Raw genomic sequence first — 24,525 nt, forward strand, 5'->3', positions numbered from 1 at the left:
AGGGTAAACGTCACAGTCCCTTTCTGGAAGACTTAGCACAACGTATTTAACACAATTCTATGTTTTGGAACTGCTGGATACCTGACTGGTTTAGATTTCTGGCTGTGGAACCAGAGGCTGGGAGATCATTTCCCTACTATGCCTCAGTGACAGGAGTTGGACTCAATGGTCCATAGGGTCCCTTCCAGCAATGCAGTTTCTAAAATGATGATGATTCTGTTTGAATCTTGAGATTTCAAAATCATCATCTTCAAGTTCATTTTCATCCTCTGGTATGAAATATGGTATGTTTTGGCTGCAGAACTTGCCTTTAAATTAACAGGCAGAACCATACAGTACTGCCAATTTATCCTTGTGTAAGGGAAGATAGCATAAATTTTGCCAACAAATTACCACCTACAATATTCATGAGGTAGATTATGTTCCTGGGAATTGGCCCAACTGTGCCATTGGCTGTGTGCCTAGAAATGCAACCAGAACTTCATTAATGAGTGACAGTTTGCTTCCATGACTTAATGCAAGCACAGGTCGGTGATATGATTCTGACCAATAAGTTACAATGCCTAGAATTCACAATGCTGACTTTTTTAAATCAATGTTAACTTCCTTGAAAATGTAAATCTCCTACTGAGGCATCCGATTATGAGCCAGATAGCTGAGCCTTTTCCACAAATAAAAGATGCTCTGAATAGTCTACCCATGACTCCTTGCAGATCTTGACTGTCACTAAATAATGGCCAGAAACCTGTTGCTAATTTACCCGTGTGGAAGGGAAAGAGTGCAAGTCTTGCCAGCAAACTGCCACTCTTCAAGAAGCATTAACAGCACTTTCTTTTAATTAAAAAACTGCAAGCTTAGCTTGGCACTTTCCATTAAAATGCTTCATCACACCATTTTTTTTTCATTATACAATAATTCAGTCTTCTCAAAATCTACATGAGATTATCACTGTTTTTTTAAGAAGTAGCACTTGCATATTTTTGTGCATCAATCCTTAAACCTGCAAAAGAAAAACAGAACTATTAAAAAGGCACAAGTGCTGTTGGGGTTTTGTGTATGTGTGAGAGAGGGAGAGGAGGCAATTTCACAGCTCAGACACTATGTGGTTCTGTCAGGAATGCTGTTTTTTAACCTACAAGTTTTAAATGTTTTTCAGTTGTTTTGACACTTGATTGTTTTAATTTTATTGTATGTTTAATTGTTTTTTAAATGTGGTGTTTATATAGTGTTTTTTAATTTCTTATTTTTACCTGTTGTGAGCGGCCTTGGGTCCCCTATGGAGACAAAGGAGATTTATGAATAATTTCAATGAATAAATAAAATATGCAAAGGGGGCCTTCCAGCAGTTTTTAAATCAATGTAGAATGACCATTCTGGAAACTTGCAGAACAGATTTTTCAGCATTCGCCCTGGAACAGAAAAATGCACATTTGTATTTAATGTCTTTGCCAATTGTCACCTGTGCTGTGCAAAACTGCCTATTTACTTCTGGGATAACGAAAGAAGAGCAACCCGATAACTCAAGCACTAATAACTGTGTGTATTCATGGTGTCTCTGCCACTCTAGAATTCACTACTGGAGTATCTTCTAAAACAGTGGTTCTTAACCTTGGTTTACTCAGGTGTTTTTGAACTGCAACTCACAGAAACCACAGCCACAGTGGTGAAGGCTTCTGGGAGTTGCAGTCCAAAAACACCTGAGTAACCCAAGGTTAAGAACCACTGTTCTAAAACATTCTCAACCTTCTTTTGGGCCTGGCCCTTTTAGGAACTCTTCTCAGGTTCAAGGGCCTCCTGTCAAACAAAGATACAACATGAACAGGAAACTAGAAGAGACCTTTTTTTTCAGTCTGTGCCCCCTTCAAATGGGCCAGGGCCCATTAAGAAGGGCTGTCCTGGAATAGCAGGAACCCATTCATGGCTTGAGTTGCTTTTGAAACGTTTGTTTCCCTTGCAAAATGCTCTGAATTACACTTTCTTGTTCAATCAGCAAGGCAAGAGTAGAACTTTATTCCTACCAGTTGTTTTATAAACAGCTCTTCTTCACTCTCGTAGCTGCATAAGCAACATCCACACGCGGAAGGAAAAAAGAACACACAACAGTCCGACAACCATTTTTCAATCGGACTGCAAATGTTTTTACAAGACATATCTGGGCCTATGCCTGTGGTTCACAAAGTTCATCCCGTCTCCTGAAGAAATTATCCCACTTATTTATTTTTTTAAAGCCTGGATTTGGGATAGACACAGGTTGCAGATCCATGTCAGCTGTACTTTACAACATCATGTGTTTGGTATGAAAAGGATCCAGGTGATCCCAGACTCCAATGAAACACGAGATCATCATGACATGGCAGTGTCAGCATGTGTGGGGGTACATCCATAAAACATGGGGGTGGGAGGAATCGGCAACTGTGCCAATCTCATGGAGCACAATATTTCCCCTTCAGTTACCAGAACTAGCTTAAATGGTCATGCCTGTTGCTCCCTAAACTTCCTAAATGGATAAAGATGAAACAATACAGTCTTAGGCAAGTCCTTCTTCCTGATGTCTAGAAAAAAAAAAAACCCCGTCATCTAGCTTCCCCTGAAGACTCTGATTCATGCTCTCTAAACTCTGCATCAAAAGAAGCCTTAAATGGCCATGTAACAAAGGAAGCGAAGTAAGGTATGGAAGAAATTAAATGCAGCCAGGACAATCTCATCTTAAATATACAAGCTCCCCTAGTTTCAATCCACCAGCAATCAAAAGAGGATAGGTTGCTCAATTATACCACATTGGATTTGACAAAAGCAATGTACAGTAGCTAGGATTAACCTTACAGGTTGAACTCATCTGGATACAGCAGTACTGTAGGAGCAAGAAGCTGGACAATCTCAATAATTAATCCAGAAGTGAAAAAAATTCATATGGCTATAGGGTAATTTATAAACTGGTCATTAGCAGAAAAGGTCAAAACAAAAGAATATGTGATTCCAACAAAGCAGAAAGTACACTTAGTTCATCTATCTAATTCTTCTACACCACCACCCCCTGAGAGTTTCCACATTTGTGCAGCTTCTTCATTTGTGTGTGAAACAAACATCATGAAAGAAGTCTGCTTGGATGACTTCCTTCTGGTACAGATCTTTCATGGTATTGCTCCATAAATTCTACACTGTCAGTAGGATCGGATGATAGAGCTGGGCAAAATTTGCATTGCTAACCCATCAAATGGCTATAAATGTGTGCCTTTCACATTTGGAGAACCTGGTCATATATAAGGCTAATGAAAAGGCATCCTGATATTTCAGCAAAACTGCATCACTCACCAAATGTACCATGGGACAATTATCCTTAAAGCCAGGTCATCTGTAGCAATCACTATATAGAAACAGATATTGCACTAAAATAATTTTTCTTACAGAAGTGGCCAATAGAGGATGTTATCTTTTGGTTAAAACGTGCACTGCCCTGTATCCTATTAACTCCCACATTGCTATCAGTGCAGGTTTTTAAATCACAACACAGTTAATATAGAGTAGGAAATGGGATCTCATCTGGAATTGAAGAACCTGCTGTGGCTTTCCCTCTTGCTATAAATGTGGCCACTACAACTCTGCTGCACTTAGGTACCACAACCCTACATGTACACACATGATTCCATTTAAGAGATCACAGCTTGACCTTGAAGGATCTTACAACAACTTGGAGAACTTGGGCACATTACGATGATGTCCCTTCCTGAAATCAGTGGCCAGAGAATCTTGGTACATTTCTTGTCTTCCTATGGTGGCATTTCCCTTCACGGATTGCTGCCTTGTTGTGGTGGAGGGGCTTGAGTAATTCAGAGAAGCTATGGGCTATGCCGTGCAGGGACACCCAAGACGGACAGGTCATAGTGGAGAGTTCTGACTAAACATGATCCACCTGGAGCAGGAGCTGGCAAGCCACTCCAGTATCTTTGCCAAGAAAACTCCATGGACAGAAACAAAAGGATAAAAGATATGATGCTGGAAGATGAGCCCCTTGGGTTGGAAGGTGTCCAACATGCTACTGAGGAAGAGTGAAGGACAAGTACAAGTAGCTCCAGAGCTAATTAAGTGGTTGGGCCAAAGCCAACGCTCAGCTGCAGACACGCCTGGAAAGTGAAAGGAAAGTCCAATGCTGCAATGAAAATTACTGCATAGGAACCTGGAATGTAAGGTCTATGAACCTTGGTAAACTGGATGTGGTCAAACAGGGGATGACAAGAATAAACACTGACATCCTGGGTGTCAGTGAACTAAAATGGATGGGAATGGCTGAATTCAATTCAGACTACAGTGGTGCCCTGCATAGCGACGATAATCTGTTCCAGAAAAATCGTCGCTATACGGATTCGTCGCTACGCGGGACAAAGAAGCCCATAGGAATGCATTAAAACACGTTTAATGTGTTCCTATGGGCAAAAAACTCACAGTTCTGCGAAAATCCTCCATTCAACCGCCATTTTCGCTGCCAGGTAAGCGAGGAAAGGGCGCGAAAACACTGCGGGCGGCCATTTTATTTACCCAGCAGCCATTTTGGAACCGCCGATCAGCTGTTCTGAAAATATCGCTATGCGAAAATCGGTAAGTGAAACGCTTACCGATCATCGCAAAGCGATGTTTTACCATCTAAAACATTGCAATGCAATCGCTTTTGCGATCGCAAAAAACACATTGCTATGCGGATTCGTCGTTAAAGGAAGCGCTCGTTATGCGGGGCACCACTGTATTATCATATCCACTATTGTGGGCAAGAATCCCATAGAAGAAATAGAGTAGCCCTCATAGTCAACAAAAGAGTGGGAAAAACTGTACTGGGATACAATCTCAAAAATGATAGAATGATTTCAATACGAATCCAAAGCAGACCTTTCAACATCACAGTAATTCAGGTTTATGCACCAACCACCGATGCTGAAGAGGCTGAAATTGACAAATTGACACCTTCTAGAAGTGACACCAAAGAAAGATGTTCTTCTCATTAAAGGGGACTGGAATGCTAAAGTAGGGAGTCAAGAGATAAAAGGAACAATAGCTAAGTTTGGTCTTGGTGTTGGAAACAAAGCAGGACAAAGGCTAATAGAGTTTTGTCAAGAGAACAAGCTGGTCATCACAAACACTCTTTTCCAACAACACAAGAGGCGACTCTACACATGGACATCACCAGATGGGCAACACCGAAATCAGATTGATTATGTTCTCTGCAGCCAAAGATGGAGAAGCTCTATACAGTCAGCAAAAACAATACCTGGAGCTGATTGTGGCTCTGATCATCAGTTTCTTATAGCAAACTCAAGCTTAAATTGAATAAAGTAGGAAAAACCACTGGGCTAGTCAGGCATAATCTGAACCTAATCCCTTATGAATACACAGTGGAAGTGAAGAACAGATTTAAGGAACTAGTTTTGGTGGACAGAGTGCCTGAAGGACTCTGGATGAAGGCTTGTAACATTGTACAGATGCCTGTCCCTTGGGAGGAAAGCGATGACAAACCTAGACAGCATCACCTTGCCGACAAAGGTCCGCATTTTCAAAACTATGGTTTTTCCAGTAGCGATGTATGGAAGTGAGAGGTGGACCATAAAGAAAGCTGACTCTGGAAAAATTGATGCTTTTAAATTGTGGTGCTGGAGGAGACTCTTGAGAGTCCCCTGGACTACAAAGAGAACAAACCTATCCATTCTGAAGGAAATCAACCCTGAGTGCTCACTGGAAGGACAGATCCTGAAGCTGAGGCTCCAATACTTTGGCCATCTTGTGAGAAGAGAAGACTCCCTGGAAAAGTTCCTGATGTTGGGCAAGAGGAGAAGGGGACGACAGAGGATGAGATGGTTGGACAGTGTCATTGAAGCTACCAAAATGAATTTGACCCAATTCCGGGAGGCAGTGGAAGGCAGGGGGGCCTGGTGTGCTCTGGTCCATGGGGTCACGAAGAGTCAGACACGACTGAACAACAACAACATGGTGGCATTCATTCAGGCTAGAATGGCTGCAGAGAAAGAAGAGGATGCAGGGAAAGAAAACTCCAGGTGAGGGCAGGAAGAGGTGAAAGTCCCTGATGATGCCAAAGAAATTAAAAGAGAGAGAATGGTCTAGATATATGAAAGTGGGGCTACATGAAAAAGACTAGTTATGACATGAACTCTTTATTGCACATCAGAAAACAAGTTATGCGTGTCTGAGAGATTTTATCTGGCATCCTCCTTTTTTGAACAAAAAGATCAGCTGTAAACCAGATAAACATAAATGAATAAGATTTTGCTTTGTTTTTTCAGTCTGCTCTTCCCTGTAGTACCTCTCATTAAACTCACCAAGAGTCAAGGTATTTTTTTCGGCTTCTCATTGTGGCTCATGCACAGTCTCTCCGTTTGTCTGACTTTTCATCTGCCACCTCAATCTTCTGCCCAGGATCTGAACAAAGCAAATCTCTTCCCTCTTTCTCTTCACTCTAGCTTCTCCCCTCATAGCCTACAGCTCACAACAAAACTGTAGGACTCCCCACCCCAATTCCTTCTTTTTCTCCCTCTGATAAGAGTTTTGGATTTTCATCTCCTTGTTCTGCTGCATCTCCTTTTTCAGTGTTGATGTGTGTCACTTTTTTCTTTACAGTTGCCTCTATAGCCTTGAATCATTTCCTTCTTCTTTTTTTCTCCACAGCCAGTGCCAGGCCTGCCAGTCAGCAGCTCTTCCCTCAGGAAAAATATTGCAGCTTCAAAAGATACATTACCTCAGGGTTCCCTCACCCATTCTCTTTTACTTTACAAGAATTCCTGACCTTAGAGCGTCTTAGGTCTTCCTCTTAGGTCTGAGGAACTGGTCTTCACCACAAAAGTTTCCATTAAATTCTATCAGGTAGTCTTTAAGATGTCACAATTTTTTCATCTCCTTTATTTTTAGTAGAAGTGGATAAAGACAGCCTTTGGGAATGTAGTGGATGGTGGACGGGCCCTAATCTTCCCTAACTTCCAAGATACGGCAACCAATACCACTTGCCCAGCCTTGCCTTGGTAATCCAAGGAAAGAGAGACCCCATTAACAGTCAGATCCGCTTGTCCCATTGTTAAACAGCTTTAGCTTGAAGGTTAATATTTAACCCTCAGTCTCCTTCAATGGTTTTTCTTTAACCCGATTTCCCCCTTCTTGTGCTCTTCTCAGGTTCTCCCTGTTTTTCTAGCATGCTTTCAAGTATTTGCAAAAAATTTCCTCTTCTCCTCACTACGTTATTAGATGCAGACAGCATATTTGTTTTATTTTTCAGCCTTTCCTTGTGCGGCCAAGTGTCTCTGTGTAACAGTTATCCTCCAAACCCTCTCTGTCACCTGTCCACCTCTTCCTAGAGCCCGTGACACCCACAGCTCTACCACATAAGGCATTCTGCCTTCATTTTATCAGGGGCCATCATTGCTAAGCAAAATAATTCCTAGAAATGTGGCCAGTTTTAAAAATGCTTACTTTTTTGTAGCTTTTCTGTTTATCACAGAAAATACTTTGTTATCTTCCTTTTTCAGTTTATTTTTCTCTTGCCACGTAGCTACCTTTCATCAAGAACAACAACAACAGAGCCTATGTAAACTCAGAAGCCCTATTAGCAATCAGATTAAAAATAGCAGCACAATTCCTTCTAATTTTGTAGTGCTACACTCTGGAAATATTCAAAATGGTTCAGAAAATCTTGGGGGGGAGCTACTATTTTGAAAAGTGTCAATCTCTGTGGCATATGGGAGTTATTTATGTGGTTGTTTATGGGGAAAGAGGGAGGGCATAGGGAGAGGGAGAGGGAGAGAGGGAGATTGAGAAATAGAGAGGTGCTAGCAGTGTCCTTATGTATGCTATAATAGTAATTTTGTGTCATCAAGTCAATTGTGATTTAGAGTAACCCCCTCTAGGGTTTTCCCCATAGAGAATACCCAGAAGTGGTTTACCGTTCTCTTCTTATGGGGGTACCTTGTGACTGCGTGGGTTACCCAAAGCCACACTGGCTGGCTCTCCTAGCAGTCTAGATATTTGACAAACAGAGAGATCAAACTCCCAGCCACTGGCTCTGCAGCCAGATACCTAAACCAGGGGTCCCCAACCCCCAGTCCAGACTGGTACCAGTCCGTGGCCTTGGCAGGACTGGGCCATGAAGACAGATATCCTGTTCCCCCACACGCATGCCTCCCTGTACACGCACGGATGCACACATGCCCCCCATGCACGCACAGACATACTCCTGCACATATACACACATGCACAGACATGCCCCCCCCACATTAAACCGGTCCGGGATGTCAAAAAGGTTGGGCACTACTGAACTAAACTACCCAGCCAGCTATAGGACAAATAGTCATGCGAAAAACCATGGGCATAAATCTATCATCCAGAAAGCAAGCAAGGAACACTTCAGCCTCACAAGGCTGGCTTCAGGGTAGTTATTCTTGAACAAAAGAACTTCAGAGACAAAGGAATAAGAATCCATCAAGAGATTTAACTCTTCCCTCTATGGCCAAGAGTTTTTAATCACATAACAGGCATTAATCAGCGAATCAATTCAAAAATAAATACTGTATCTTGTGTTGATAGCACTGTTATATTGTGCTTAAAATAGTTGCACCAAGTGCTCTCAAACAAATCTGGGGATAACTGCTCCCCCCCCCCAATAAATCCAATGTGACATTTTGCCAAGAAAAAAAAATGTATCTCATTGTTTCTAGCTTTTAAAAGAAGTTTCAGCATGTATCCTAGTATACAAGCTATAGAGTGGAGCAGATAAAAAGTGAGGTCTCAGCTCCCTCCTGATGCACAGCTTTCTCCTCCTCTCTCACAAAACCCAAAGCTGAACAGCTGAGCTACCACCACCCCTAGTTTCTGGGCCTGACAAAGAGATAAGGAGAACACTGCTCCCCATGTGGAACCATTTTGTACACCTCAAGGGCAATGGAGGAAAGGAAGTCATATGCCCTTTTAGAAATGTAGAATTCCTAACAGAAATGTTGTTTTTCTTAGGAAAAATGATATAGTGCTGACTCGTCTCTGCACATTCAGCCATCAGCCACTGCTCTGGTTGCAAGCAGGATAGCATCCCTCAGTCTATCAGACAGCCCAGTGTCTTCCGTTTTCAACAGCCAACCTCTGCTCTATGTCCCGGACACTGGAGGCAAGGAAGCACCGAAGCCCTGCTGGGTATTGATTTCTATATTAACCCACTTCTGTCTCCTCAGGCCCAAGACTGATCTGAGCCTTGAGCCCATCATGGGGCGCCCACTCATCCTCCCACCCTTGTTGACCTTGTTCACCTCCAGAAGCATCCAAAAAGGGCAACTTTGTTGAAGAGCCAAGTGCCGTGAAGGCACTTCCTGTGCTGGGGAAGTTGAGAAAAGTGTGTAGGCGTTGGGAGGGTGGAGCAGATAGATGCCTAATAATGGATGAGGTCATCTTTAGCTGGAGAGCGATTTCTCCCAAGTGCTGAAATAGAATGTGGAGGCGGAGAACAGCGATGTGACAAACCCAGACCTACTGGGATCTGCCACACAGTTACACTAAGCTGCCACCAACCATTCCCTATAAAAAGTCACACAGACCAGGGATGGATTTTTAAACAGTAAAAGAATAAGGTTTATTTTAAATACAAACAGGGTAAATAAAACAATCAGGTGAATAAAATAAAGTAACGTGGCTTATTTTCACACACACCAGCATACAGTTTGGTTCACCTAGAACCTTTAACTTAAAGCACAGACCCTGAACCCATCAGTTCTGGCTAACCAACAGACCCCTGAACCTTTCAGGTTGGTACTCTGACACACAGTAGTACCCTGTCAGACACCCAGACTCCCACAACAGCTTCTTCTTCCCCAGCTGCTGCTTCGTCCCAACCCAGTGTCTCACAGTCTGTCTCAGCATCTACTCTTCACCACACAGGCATCACATATTTATACAGTACAGCCCCTCCTCCTGATGTCCCGCCTTCCACTCCCCATAGGATGGAACTTTCCCTCCAAACCCATGACAGACAGGTAACATCAGTGCTGTTATGTAACACCTCCCCTCTTTATAAGTTGTTTTGTAGGGGGAAAGCTAAGGTGCTTTTCACCAAAAAAACAACCTGTATAAAACATACAACAACAGTTATACATACCCTATAATACTTACATATACTTACACTCCAAGTTAAACATAGCAAATAGGCATTTCAAACATTTACCATATGCATTACATCAATTTTACCTTTATTAATACAAACCAATTTAAAACCAGGTACATTTTAACTTTTTGTCTTCATTATATACATATAGTCCATGTTCTTTCGCCGTCTTCAGTCTTCAGGTCTTCTTGATAAGGCGTCAGCAACACAGTTCACTGACCCTCTGACCACCTTCACTTCAAAGTCATAGTCCTGTAAGTTCAAAGCCCACCTCATAAGTTTGCTATTGTGGGTTTTCATCGTCTTTAACCATTGCAATGGTGAATGGTCAGTACACAGAATAAAATGTCTTCCCCAGATGTAAGGCTTGGCCTTCTGGATCGCGTAGACTATGGCCAAACACTCCTTCTCCACGGTTGCCAAATGTCTCTCACCTTTTTGAAGTTTCCTACTCAGGTAGGACACTGGATGCTGGTCACCATTCTCATCCTCTTGGCACAGAACTGCTCCTACCCCGCTGTTAGACGCATCGGTGTAGATGATAAACTCCCGGTCGAAGTCTGGAGCACGCAGGACAGGATAGTTGATTAACGCCTCCTTCAACCTCTGGAACGCCGCCTCACAGTCGCTGGTCCACGGGATGCGGTCATCAGCCTTCTTCCTCGTCAGATCGGTCAGCGGAGCCGCAATCTCGCTAAACCTCGGGATGAACTTTCGGTAGTAGCCCACCAACCCAAGAAATGATTTGACCTTTTTCTTGGTGTTGGGTCTAGGCCAATCACGAACAGCTTCTATTTTGGCCTCCAGGGGTTTTATCATTCCTCCCCCTACCATGTGACCCAAGTATTTTATTTCTGGGCTACCCAGCTGACACTTGCTGGCCTTTACTGTTAGCCCTGCTGCACTTAACCTCTGCAGCACTAACTCCAGGTGTATCAGGTGATCTTCCCAGGTATTACTGAAGATCCCTATGTCGTCAATGTAGGCCACTGTAAAGTCACTGAGCCCTGCCAAGGTCTGGTCCATCAGCCTTTGGAATGTGGCTGGTGCATTTCTGAGACCAAAGCTCAGGACTCGAAACTCATAGAGACCAAAAGGGCTGCAAAAGGCAGTCTTTTCTTGATCCCTGGGATCAATTCTTAATTGCCAATATCCCTTTACCAGGTCCAATGATGAGATGAACCGACAACCCCCTATGGTTTCAATCAGGTTGTCTAGCCTGGGCATTGGGTAGGCATCAGGAGTGGTTACACGGTTTAACTTCCTGTAATCAACACAAAACCTAATGCTCCCATCAGGCTTGTCCACAAGGACTATTGGAGAGGACCAAGGGCTAGAAGAGGGGACGATTATGTTCTCCCTCAGCATTTCGTCCAGCTCCTTCCGCACCTTGTCCCTATAGGGTCCCGTTACTCGGTATGGGGATACTGCCTGCGGGGGTGCATCCCCTGTGTGGATCCGATGCATCACTCCCTTCACTATCCCCGGCTTGTTGGAAAATACCTGTTGATATTTATTAAGCAGCATTTTTAATTCTTGCTGCTGGTCTTGGGTGAGTGCAGGACTGATCTTTACCTCCTCTGGGTTGTATTTTACTTCCCCTCTACCCTCCCAGAAGGGTAATTCAGCTTCCTCACTCTCAGCTGCTTTTATCGCGAATAAAACCCTCTGTTCCCCTCTGTAGTAGGGTTTTAGGGCATTCACGTGAACCACCCTCCTTGCTTGGTTCTCCTCTTGCTCTATTAGGTAGTTCAGGTCTGACATCTTGGAAATGACCCTATATGGTCCTGCCCATTTGAGCTGCAGCTTATTCTCTCTGCAGGGCCTAAGCCAAAGCACCTCCTCCCCTGGGTCAAAGTGCCTCTCTCTAGCTTTGCGGTCATACCATGTTTTCTGTTTGACCTTCTGCGCTTGCAGGTTTTCTGCTGCCAGCTCTAGATTTCGCTTTAGGTCATTCATCAAGGTGTCTATGTAAGTCACAACGTCTTGTGGGTCATCCTGGGTGATCTGCTCCCAATTTTGTTTTATCAAATCAAGGGGCCCTTTCACCCTTCTCCCAAATAAAAGTTCGAATGGACTGAACCCGGTACTGGCTTGTGGCACTGATCGATAAGCAAACAAAAGGGATTGCAGCTTCTGGTCCCAATTGTTTGGATTCTCTGCCAAGTAAGCCCTAATCATGCGCATTAGAGTCCCATTGAACTTCTCAGTTAACCCATTACTTTCCGGATGATAAGCAGTGGTTTCCTTGTGCTTTATACCACAGATTTGCCATAAGCGTTTCATGGGCTTTGACGTGAACGATGTGCCCAAATCTGTGATTATCTCTGAGGCAAATCCCATCCTGGACATGTACCCCACCAAAGCATCTGCCACTGTGTTAGTTTCAATATTAGTCAAGGGTATGGCTTCAGGATACCTTGTGGCATGGTCCACAATTGTTAGGATGAACCTGTTCCCCCTCTTTGTGGCCTTGGGCAAAGGTCCCACAATATCCACCCCTATGCATTTGAACGGAGTGTCAATCACAGGCAAAGGGCACAACTTTGCTTTGGTCCTATCGCGGTTATTCCCCTGCCTTTGACACACATCGCATTGTTTACAGAACTCCCTGATCTGCTTCCCTATGTCAGGCCAGTAGAAATTCTGTGTGATTCTCTGCTGTGTTTTGTTGACTCCTAAGTGTGCAGCAAACATGTCAGAGTGCCCCCTTTGTAAGATCATGGGGCGATACTTTTCAGGTACCACCAGCTGACTTCTGATCCCATCTCCCCCTTTTGAGATATTCCTCAGGGTTTCTCTATATAAAATCCCCTTTTTCTCCAGAAATCTCACTGGGGTCTCAGGTGTTAGCTGGGCGTCAGTCACCTGTTCAAAACACTTTTGGAGAGTGGCGTCTGCCTTTTGCTCCTGTCCAAATCTGCTGTCTGTGGTTAAGGTTTCCACCACAGCTTCTGAACTTCCCCCACCTGCTTCCGTCTCTGGCTCATCATTACCCCCCTGAACTGTCCCTGTGGTGGCTTGTGAGCGTGTAATCACTAGCACCCGTTTCACATGTTCAGCCAGGTCATTTCCCACGAGCACGGCTGCTGGCAGAGTCGATGAAATCGCTATCCGCCAATCTCCCCTCCAGCCTTGAAAGTTGACAGGTACCTCTGCTACTGGCAGAGAGATTATCTGCCCCTCAATCCCTGCCACCCTCATGCTCTCATTTGGGATTATAAACTCCCTAGGAATAATATCTGGATGGCACAGGGTTACCTGGGAACAAGTGTCCCGCAGCCCCCTATACTGACGGTCAAGTATTCCTACGTCCACCCCTGCTGTCTCAAACAACTGAGAATCTGTTTTTATCAGCAAGCAGCGCTTTACCTCCAGAAGAGGACCATTTTCCTCAGCCTGATCAGCATAGGTAGCTGTTCCAGACTGAGTAGTCATGGCAACAGGCTCCCTCTGTGACAATGAGCTTTGCTCTTTCTGGACACAGAACACAGCTTTTGGCTTGGTCCCACTAGAATTCTGAGGCACCATTCCTTTTAGCTGCTTTAATTTCTCACACTCTGAGATTAGATGACCCTTTCCCTGACAGAAATAGCATTTTCTGGTATATTTTGATTCTCTCTCATCTTGTTTTGGTTTTCCCTCCAAAATCTGAGGTCTTGGTTTCATGTCTGAGGGCTTCCCTTCACCATGGGCCCCTCCCCCTTGCTGGCTTTTCCCTGGTCCCTGAGAGTACTTGCTGTAGGTTTCTTTGGGTTTACCTACAGATTTCCCCTCACCCAAGGGCTTTCTTATTTGGGAGATAAAATCTGCGATCTCTGCGGCTGCTGCCACAGATTTCGGTTTCCTTTCCCTCACCTGGAATTTCAATTCCCCCTGCAGGACTGAATAGAACTGTTCCAGGGCTATCAAGTCTTTAAGCTGCTCATAGGTCTCTATTCCCTCCTGCGATAGCCATTTCTCAAGCAGCCTCACCAATTGGGCCCCCACTTGGGTAAAAGTCTGTTCTGGTTTTTTAGTGAGGGACCTGAACCTTTGTCTCAGCTGCTCTGCATTTATCCCATGTCTTGCAAACACCAGTTTTTTAAACTCTGCAAAATCTTTCATCAATTCCTCAGGCATCTCGGCATAAACCTCAGCCAGGCTACCACTGATTAAAGATCGCATGATGGTCATCTTCTCAGTTTCCCTCACTGAGAAGTCCACAAACGCTCTTTCCACTAAGGAAAAGAACACCTCAGGACAATCTCCCTTGTGGTACACAGGGAATTTCTTCAGGTCAGCCTTAGACAGTTGGCCTCCCTCAGAATCCCTATTATTATTATTGTTCTGGTTCATCAGTTCCAGTTTTCTTAATTCAAACGCCATTCTCTCTCTCTCCATTCTTTCTTCCCTCTCCATTCTCGCTCTCTCTAACCTTTCCTCCATTTCCCTCACCCTCAGTTCATGCTGTTGGGCTAGGATCAATTTTCTGAGTTCTGGGTCTTGCTCTCCTGTGCTGTCACCTTGCACTGAGCCAAATTCATCCTCAGAACCTTGGTCAATCTGGGGGTCTTTCACTTCACTCATGTCTGCTACTTGGCTTCGAGTCAAGGGCATAACCCCCCTCAGAACAGGCTGCTTTAAAAAGTCAAGCCTCAAAATAAAACGACCACTTTTTTCCCTGCTTGCCTCAGAACCAGCTATCCTATAGAGATTGCTGCTGTTCTTCAGCACTACTTGCAACAGTATCGAGTCAGAGCCTACCCCCCTCTGCTGGGCCTCTCAGCTGGCAAGCTAGCTCGCTGTTGCTACGCAGTTTTGCCTCAGCGTTTTCCCGCCAAAACTAGGCTGCCTCAGAGCACCTTAATCTAAGTCTCCCCAGTTGGCACGTTCTTCTACTAGCGCACCTCCCCGTGAGGTACACCTAGAAGATTACCTACGCGCCTCAGACTGTCCCTGACTAGACCCCCCTTGCTCTGGGCACACCTGCCAAGGCTTTGCTGGACCGCTGGACAACTGGACCAGTCGTATCCCACACGCTGGACACCAATCAATGTGACAAACCCAGACCTACTGGGATCTGCCACACAGTTACACTAAGCTGCCACCAACCATTCCCTATAAAAAGTCACACAGACCAGGGATGGATTTTTAAACAGTAAAAGAATAAGGTTTATTTTAAATACAAACAGGGTAAATAAAACAATCAGGTGAATAAAATAAAGTAACGTGGCTTATTTTCACACACACCAGCATACAGTTTGGTTCACCTAGAACCTTTAACTTAAAGCACAGACCCTGAACCCATCAGTTCTGGCTAACCAACAGACCCCTGAACCTTTCAGGTTGGTACTCTGACACACAGTAGTACCCTGTCAGACACCCAGACTCCCACAACAGCTTCTTCTTCCCCAGCTGCTGCTTCGTCCCAACCCAGTGTCTCACAGTCTGTCTCAGCATCTACTCTTCACCACACAGGCATCACATATTTATACAGTACAGCCCCTCCTCCTGATGTCCCGCCTTCCACTCCCCATAGGATGGAACTTTCCCTCCAAACCCATGACAGACAGGTAACATCAGTGCTGTTATGTAACAAGCGATTTCTTCCTGATCTAATTTCCAGTGATAAAACATCCTGCCATCACTCTCTTACAAACTGATCGCCTTGGGGACGTCCTGCAGCAGCACATAGCCGGACAGCAATTTCATCCCTGCTCGGTACAGCTGTAATGGCTTAATCAGAAACAGAACCCCAGGAAGCCTCTGTTGCCGTACATCCACTGAGGTTGCACCGGACACAACAGAGAACAGCAGATGGTTTTTGTTGCTGGGTGAAGGTTTGGGAAGCGGCTTTGGGAAAGAGAAGGACAGTGGGAGGAGCGGCTGGGTGGGAAGGCAGGGAAGGTTGTTTCCTACTATTCCAAGAGCCCACGGGATAGTGAGGAGTTAGGGAGCCAAACAAAAAGATTCAATCATCAGTGCTTTCCAGACAGACTGCACAGGGTTGGATGATTGTGATCATGAACAGAAAACTCTTTGTGTGCTTGTGTGTGTGCGTGTGTCTGTGTGCATGCACGTGTGCACATGTGCGTGCGTACACTCATCGGCAAACGGAACAAGGAGATATCAAACAGGCAAGATGGTAAGCAGAGAGTGCATTGGAAGGGCTGGAAGGGGGCAGCTGACTTGAAACGCAGCTTGGTGAGTGCCCCAAAACAAACAGATAACAGGAAAATCCTAATGGTCATTATCTACCTGGCGACTTTCTGATTATCTAGGTTGGGGACTTTTTTGTGTAGACTTTTCCAAGAATGCAGAGTCGCCTGGCTTCTCTAAAGGGAGAGAGGGAGGGAAGGAAGGAAAAGAAGAATGTCCAAGCTGCCTTTAACTGGTTCCTTCCCAGATGCTGCAATGCTTGCAAAACCAAAGAGGCACATGGTTCTGGAGCCTTATTCCCTTGTGAAAAATCCATGGAACCAACATCTCCCTTGCCATTTGCTCCAGCAAACATGAAAATAATCTTGTTGCTTGTTCAGTTCCTGAAGTATTTTGCATGCATCTTGATGAAGAACTGAAAAAGGGTGGATTTGCTGCTTGGGTAAAAGCCTATCCTCCATATTATTTTACCCAGGCTTCGTGCTCTGGAGAGGACACTCCAGCTTCGCATACAGCATCAAAGTCCTCCATACAGGGCATGTTACCATAGTATCTCAAGACTGAAGGAAGCCTATGTATGTATGATGAAGAACTAAACAAAGCATATCTCTAGCACAGTGCAAAAGATATGTAGAGCTAAATCCTCATTTAAAGTTTACATCACTTACAGGTTCACAAGGTTTGCATGTCCTTAGCCAAGAGGTGAAGCCACAGACTCCCACTTGTCACATGATGAGGACACCATTTACCTACATGCATTGACAATGGAGAAAATACCAATTTAGTGCCGGGACGTCTACCAGCACAATGCCTTTTTCTGTACCTACGTATGTTCTGGTCTTATGTGGGATCTGCTGTAGAGTTCTAATGGACTTCTCTCTGAAAGGAGAGGGTAGAATTGGAAGCTATCGTGCTGCAGTGCCATAGCTATAGAGAGAAGGGTGGGGTGGGGGTTATAGCTCAGGAATAAGAGTGCCTAACTGGCATTTGCAAATCCCTGGCTTTCCAGTTAAAAAGACCAGGCAGCAAGTGATGTGAAGGTCTCTCTTAAACCCTGGAGAGCCACTGCCAGTCAAAGCAAACAATATGGAGTAATGTGCGCAAACACTTTGACCTGATATAAAGCAGCTCTTTACATTCCTGTGTCTGGAAGAACAACCAAAATGAATAGAAGGCCAGGAGGAACCTTTAAACATTTGGAATTTTTTTACTGAAGGGGATGGAGCAAGGAACCACAGACACCAATCTTGTTACGTGACTCATGGTGACCCTATGAATGAGTGAACTCCAAAATGTCCTGTCCTCAGCCACCCCACTCAGTTCTTGGAGACTCAAGTCTGTGGCTTCCTTTAGGGAGTCACACCATCTCGTATTTGGTCTCCCTGCTCTCTCCCTCCCATGAAGAGCAGCAGGTTGGGCAGACAGAAGGAAGCATACCTCTACTTGGATTGAACCTGAGAGACCAAGATTGAACCCCAGCCCCACCACTGAGCCAAGAACATCACTGGGTGACCTTGGGCCGGTTTCTTTTTCTCTAAGTCTTGCCTACCTCACAGGGTTGTTATTAGTGTAAACGTTTGAGAAAGAGGAATGGGAGCTCACTGGAGGGAAAGTGAGACATAAATATAGCTTATGGATGAACAAAGTGCCACAATATATAGGTATGGTTCCAAATGAAGATTAGATGGATTGACGGTGGACAGTGCTACCAGTGACTATTAGCCATGCTAATCAGATGGTACCTGCATGTTCAGTCTTCCTCTGAATGACAGGCTGAGGGGCGCAGACAGCAGGAGAGAGTTGCTGCCTCCATCGTCTGTTTGCAAATTTCTTGCAGTCATCTGGCCACCAACCTCTGGAAGCAAAAGGCAGGATTACAGGTGCCTTTCTTCCCTTTCAACAAGCTAGTCCCTATGCTGTGGCAGGTAGTGCAGAAAAAACAGGTATTTACGGTGGGTCCCGCTGTAATCTGAAGTAAGCCAACAGTACATCTGACCACCTGGCACTGTGGATTGTGCGATTACAGTGCCTGTGGCGGGAAGATGCACTGGGCCACTTCCAGACTAACAACCCTTGAATAAAGGGGGATCAAGGTCTGGGGGTGTTTGTTAGTGGGCGGCCAGGTTCCTGCTATCCTTAAGATCGCTGGAACCTGGGGGCCGGGGACTCGCCCTTTCATTGATTTAGGAGTATTTAGATACTCACATCATTTAACTGTTTCCGCACTACAGCAGGCTCCCTCCTTCTGAATAGCAATTTTGAATATGAATGTACAGTATGTTAATAAAGTGTGGCCCGTATTTAACCCATATCACTGTCTCGCGTTTTATTCCGGGGTTAGGAGGGCAATTTCTCTTATGCTCTTATTTAAATCTGCAGGCAAACTACAACACCCCTGTTGAAAATCCCCGCAAATAAGAATGGATGATTGATTGGACTGATTTAATTTCTATGCAGCCTTTTTCCTGGTAAATGGACCCAACATGGCTCACGAATAGTTAAAACCAAGTACCATTAATAACAATGAATAATAATAACCAATTAAACATATAACATAGTTTTAATACTACTAATAAAACCACAATGGAAAAATGCTTAAAGTGACAAAAGGAAAAAAATGCAGAGTACCTTAGGCCTTGTGCTCAGAGTATTGGCACAGCTCATGTTCCACAACTATGAAGAAAGGCTGTGTATTCCACTTAACACTTCGCCATATGTAGCAGCTTCATCAAATCCACTGTTCTCTCTAGCTGTGTAGCCTGTGGCATATGGCCTCCCCCCACCCCACAACCCCCACCCTGTTGCACTACCCATTCCCTTCCCTCACTGACAGATGACAGACAAGCAGCCATGCCGCTTTCTACAGGGTCCTACCCTAAGGAGACCTCTCTGCTTCCTGCAATCCTCCAGAGTGCCAAAAACCCACAAGACGAAAAACAGGAATATTTAACTGCCATTTCCAAGATGCAGCAGCCTCTGGGCTGGGCAGATCATGAGTTTGCCCAGACATGCAAAATGCGGCAATACCACTCAAAGCCGAGGAAGATGAGCAAAGAAATGCTGCTTTGCACCAAGGGTGGATGATGTGTCACTCCAGACCAGTACTGTCTTTTATCAGGAACAAAGAACCTGTGGCTCTCTAGATGACAAAAGACTCCAGCTCCCACCAGTTCCAGTCACTGTGGCCACTGGTTGGGAATGACGGGAAGTTTAGCCTCAATAATAAAAGTCCGGGCTGTCTCCCTCTGACTCTGATCAAGACAAGCAAGAGCTCCTCGAGGCCTTGAGCACAGGTTTCGCCCCAGCCTCGTTGCCCAGAGCCCTTGGAGATGCTGAGGACTGATCTCAAGAGCTTCTCTCTCAGCCCTTCACGGGAGACTGTCCACAACAGGGAGGGAGGGGCAGACCAAGGCAGTGAGTGAGACCTGCCTGTATCCATGACGAATGACAAAACTCGGAGACGCACCGAAATTTCTCAGACAAAAGTAACAGCAGGAAACAGAAGGAGAGCGACTCCACTCAGGACAGCACAAACTCAGGATCAAGAGGTGTAAGACTGACTGGCGGAGTTAACCCGTCAAACAAAAGGACACCTTGCTTCACCCTACTAACACCGCCGCCGTCAAAAACAAATCCGTTGCTTCAGGATGTTATGGCCGCCTCCACCAGCTCAGAATGGAATGAGAAGTGACAGCCAGTCCCAGGCATGTCTTTTCCCTCAAACTGTTTTCCAATCTGTAGTAAAAAGCAGCTCGGAGGATACAGGCTGAGCACAGAAGTGGCTCATGGGGAAGAGTTAATCTGTATTAGTCTGTGGCATACACCCTCTGTTCAGTTTTTAAAGCAAGCAACGTGCATCCAGAAAAAGAACTCAGACAATTGAGAGTGAGGATGAGAATACAGCTTGAGTCAAATAGCTTCAACTTTTGATAGTTCTTTACATGGCATGAGTAATTTTGCTTTGAGTAAGCTTTATAAGTGGCTATTAGTTGAAAGAGCTACCATTTATTTATTCATTAAAATGTATTTGTAGGCCATAAAGCTCTTTCAAGAAGGTTCACGCAACAGTGTAATTGCTATAAAATCAAATAAATGTGTTATACAAAAATTAATATAAAAGCCGCCACCACATCATATACAGCATACAGTAAAACTAGTGGCAAGAATTAAAAATGAATTGACTATTGATTTTGATTTGCGGTCCAGGTTTCCTTTTCGGACATTTTGAGTTATTAATGTTTATTTATTCTCTTTATTTATTTCTTTGTCGGTGGATTTAACCTTTGTTAGCCACCCGGAGCAGTACTTAGGCATTAGATGGGCATGATCTAAATGTAATTAATAAAATAAATAAATAAAAACATCACTGTAAAAATAAAACCTGGTCTCATTTCCAATGGACCAATGAAAGTGGAAACAAATAGCCATGTCTTTACCACCCATTCGAAAATACACATGAGGAGGGCCAAGCCTCCTGTGCCAAGGAGTTTCACCCTGATGGGTCCATCACTGAAAAGACTGCACCACCTGATGCAGCCAAGCTGATGAGCTTCACCAGTAACTCAGAGCACAGAGCTTCAAAGACCAATGTTAAAACCATTCAAAAACAGAAGAGAGGGCTGCCTCTCTCCTTCCCTCTGGGTATAATCGTTCCACTGAGACACAGATGGGGAGTGATTGTGTTTTGGACTCCCAGAATCCCAGCATTGATTTTGTAGCCTACAAAACAAGTGTTCCTTATCTCTGGCCATTATTAGAGTAGACCAGTGGTTCTTAACGTGGGCAATAATGCCCCCCAGGAGGCGATTTCATTTTTCAGGGGGGCGGTAGAACGAAAAGGGGCGGTGTGGGGGTGAAAGAACAGAAGGGGCGGTAGGGGGGCGCTGGTGTGAGCCAAACATGTGAAGGCGACTGCAGCCGCAGTGCTGGCAGTAGATCCGGTGCTGCTGCCGCCGCCAGATGATCCAGCTCTTTCTACCTGCCACGTCTTGCCTTCCTCCTTTAGGGGAGCACTGCGTGTGGATCGGGTAGAAGGAAAGGGTCTCTTGGGTCCTCATCCTTGCCCCGTGAAGTGCTGCCTCACACCCGGGTGGGGAGGGAGACTAGGTAGGTAGGTAGGTAGGTAGGTAGGTAGGTAGGTAGGTAGGTAGGTAGGTAGGTAGGTAGGTAGGTAGGTAGGTAGGTAGGTAGGTAGGTAGGTAGGTAGGTAGGCAGGTAGGTAAGATATCACCTCAGGGAGGGGGGCGATGATAACTTCCTCAATGGCTCAAGGGGGTGTTTCTTTCAAAAAGGTTAAGAACCACTGGAGTAGACTATGGTGTCAATATATTTCTGTCAGAAGCAGAGCCCAGCATAGCTACCATAACCAACTTTTAAAGAAGTATTGCTGAGCTGTTCACTCACCAATCTCTACTTTCTCCATCTTTGTCACAGTTGCATCTGAAGCAGGTCTCTTTGTCCTGCTGTACGCTATGGCTAATAAGTATGTCTTTAATCTATGTGAGCCTTGCATGTCTTGAAATGGAAGCATAATGTAAAATGGAGTGCCCGGAGGGAGAATTGCTTCCCTGGAAACTACAAATTCCTCTTCTAGCAGTTTAAGAAATTATAATTAGATCAATGGGAGCTTTGTGGTCTTTTAGTGGTAACCAAAATGTCTTCTTGTGGTTAGGCTTCCCAATGAATTCCTGTACAGTCCAACCATGCAGAGAGGTTGTTTTAGTTTGCAACCGGAAAAATCAGCAGTAGCCGAACAGGCCCCAAAACAAGCTAGACATGAAATTCTATTTCAAAATACTGAAGTACTGGACAACACCAGCAATCATTATGTTAGACCACACAGGGAAGCCATTGAAATCCAAAAACACCAGTAGAGCTTCAACAAAAAAGAAGAAAGTCTAAAACTCAACAAGGCCTGGCTCCCAACACTGAAAAGCACAGCCTGCAAAAGGTCAACAAACTACCCAGCCACAAGGACTGGTGATCACTACACACAAAAAACCAGCTAACAACACCCATCAAGCACGGTGACAGATAATCTCTCCCCCTCATCTCAACAATACATCCACAACAAAAACACACTGATCACCATAATCACCCAATCTCCTGAAAAGGACAAAAGCTGTTCCCACAGCTATAAATACTCAAGTAACCAACAAACAGCAACAGAGCACAGAGTTCCTACTCCTGTCCTCTGAAGATGCCACAGAAACTGGTGAAACGTCAGGAAGAACAACCTTCAGAACATGGCCAAAGAGCCCGAAAAACCCACAACAACCAAAACTCCAAATATTAAATTAATCACAACAGCAGTTTTGGGGTTCTGTATGTGTGTGTGTTAAGAAACTGAACTTAGAATATTTCTTTATTTATTTTGGGGCTGTGGCTCTTAGAATCCTCAGACAGCAAGGTCACTTTCCAAGCTGTGAAATAAATAAGTGGGCAGATCAAAGTGTTTCCAGGCACAGAGGGTCCCTTCTTCAAGGAATCTACCTGAGTTACAAGAAGAAAAGCTTTAAAGGGACAGAAGAGTTTCCTTCTCTTTTCTGTAAAAGAGAAGGTCTATCTATTCTCAGCTGCATTTCCCAGCAATGCCTGTCTGTCTCAGAACAGATCTCGGTTTAAAAAGGGGAAATTCTCCCCTTTGCCAGAAGCTCATTGCTTCAACCATCCCAAGACAATCTGACAGCTAAGGAGGAGCATATAATGCTTCTCCCCCAAGTCAAGGTACACACCATCCTTTTATTCAAGGTCTGTCAAGTTACTTTAGCATCTGAGGCAGAAATTCCTTCAGATGTTCCCCATTCCTGGCAATAAAGATACAACAACAATAAATTAAATATAGCAAGCAATTAGCTGCCTATTCATGATATGCAACCCGGTTACCTTGAAGTGCCTGTCATGCTCAGCCCAATGGGAGGACCAGATTTCTCTTAAGAAAACTGCCCCCTTCTTGTGCTGTTGAATTGGATTTGTCTACTTTGAATAAGCCTCCTCTGCACCCAGTTGCTTACTCTTCTTAATTCCAGGAAGTCGCCTCTGGCTGGCTGGACCAAGGCTGCAAAGCTGCCTCCCACAATGGAAATACCATCTATGTAAGGAAGGAGGAAAAAAGTGCTGCAACCTTGATTTTGCATTAAATAAAGGGCTCCCCTTCAGCTCTATGGGGGATTAGAAACAAAGCTTTAAGATACTGTTCCAGGGAGGGCCCAACCTTCCTTTGCCATACGAGGTAATCTGGCCCTTCAGTCACAGCAGTCCTCCAAGGGGGTGTGAGGCGACTCTGCCCGCTTCAATCCCAGAGACGATCTGCCACCGCCCTTTCCCTCTTAGCAGTCTTCCCTGCCCGCCCAGCCATCACGATGACAGGAGCTGCGCTAGTAATAACAAACAATGACCCGAAGCATCAACATTGTAACTCAGCGAAGGAGATATTAAGGTGCTATTCAGCTCAAACAATTAAAAGACACACACAAACACACACAGACACAAACACAGACACACACCCCTCCGCTTGGACGCCGGGGAAAGGCGGGCACCGTCGGGATCCGGGTCCGAGGTGCAACAGGCAAGGAAAGCAGGGGAGAAAGAGCGGGTGGGAGGGGGGGAGCCGCCTGTACAGGAAGGAAGGAAGGAGAGAGGGAGCCATCCCGAAGGAGGGAAGCGCGTCTGGCCGAGGGAGGGACGGAGGGAAAGGGTCCGGCGGGTCGAGGGAGGGCAAGAGGAAAGGACCGGGAGAGGAAGCCCGAAGCCCACCTCGCCCGGGGCTGGAGAGGCCCCTTGCTCCCCGAGTGCCGGGCGGGCGTCTCGGAGGGCAGGGCAGGACAGGGGAAGAGCCGGCCGGACAAAGGGCGGCGAGGCGCGCCGGGCTTCCTCGGGGAGAGCGGGCGCCGAGAGGGGAGGGCGCGCCGGAGAAGGGGCGCCTCAGAGGGACGAGGCAGAAAGGGCAGAAAGGGGGGCCGAGGACGGAGCCGAGCCACGAGCAGAGCGAAAGCCCGCCCGCCCCCCGCCGGAGCCGCCTCAGGCGGAGGCTGGGAAGGAGCGGGCGGGACCCCGAAGGCAGCCCACCGGCCCCCGTGAAGCCTCCGGAGAAAAAGGCGGGCGGGCGGACTCACCTCGCGGCTCTCGGAGGCGCCCAGCGCGGCGGCGGCGGCGGCGCGGACTCCCCCCCTCAGCCGGCGGTCGCAGCCTGAGCGGCGGCGGCGGCGGGAGAAGGAGGCAGCCGGGTCGAGCGGCCGCTTTGGCGCGCTGCC

The 24,525-nt window shown here is 45.7% G+C and overlaps 1 protein-coding gene and 1 long non-coding RNA gene across 8 annotated transcripts in view; one reads left to right on the plus strand and one right to left on the minus strand.

Annotated features, from left to right (window-relative positions):
- S1PR2 (sphingosine-1-phosphate receptor 2) overlaps positions 1 to 24,525 on the minus strand; it is a 72,499-nt gene extending 47,974 nt beyond the window's left edge. For 2 of the 7 annotated variants that reach the window (XM_078386584.1, XM_020778624.3), the window contains exon 1: positions 24,388 to 24,519. Coding sequence is in view for 2 of the 7 variants with exons in the window: in XM_078386580.1 (XP_078242706.1) it covers positions 10,304 to 14,731 (4,428 nt within the window). In the remaining 5 variants the exon portion in view is untranslated. Of the gene's footprint in view, positions 1 to 9,577; positions 18,129 to 18,901; positions 21,493 to 24,387 lie in introns of those variants that run through there. The other 5 variants (XM_078386583.1, XM_078386582.1, XM_078386580.1 and 2 more) reach the window with 4 other exon arrangements.
- LOC144587117 (uncharacterized) lies at positions 21,299 to 22,851 on the plus strand. The gene is made up of 2 exons (XR_013542302.1): positions 21,299 to 21,427; positions 21,488 to 22,851. It is a non-coding gene; the product is annotated as an uncharacterized LOC144587117 (long non-coding RNA).

This window comes from Pogona vitticeps, chromosome 2 (assembly GCF_051106095.1).
Source record: "Pogona vitticeps strain Pit_001003342236 chromosome 2, PviZW2.1, whole genome shotgun sequence".
NCBI classification, from domain to species: Eukaryota; Metazoa; Chordata; class Lepidosauria; order Squamata; family Agamidae; genus Pogona; species Pogona vitticeps.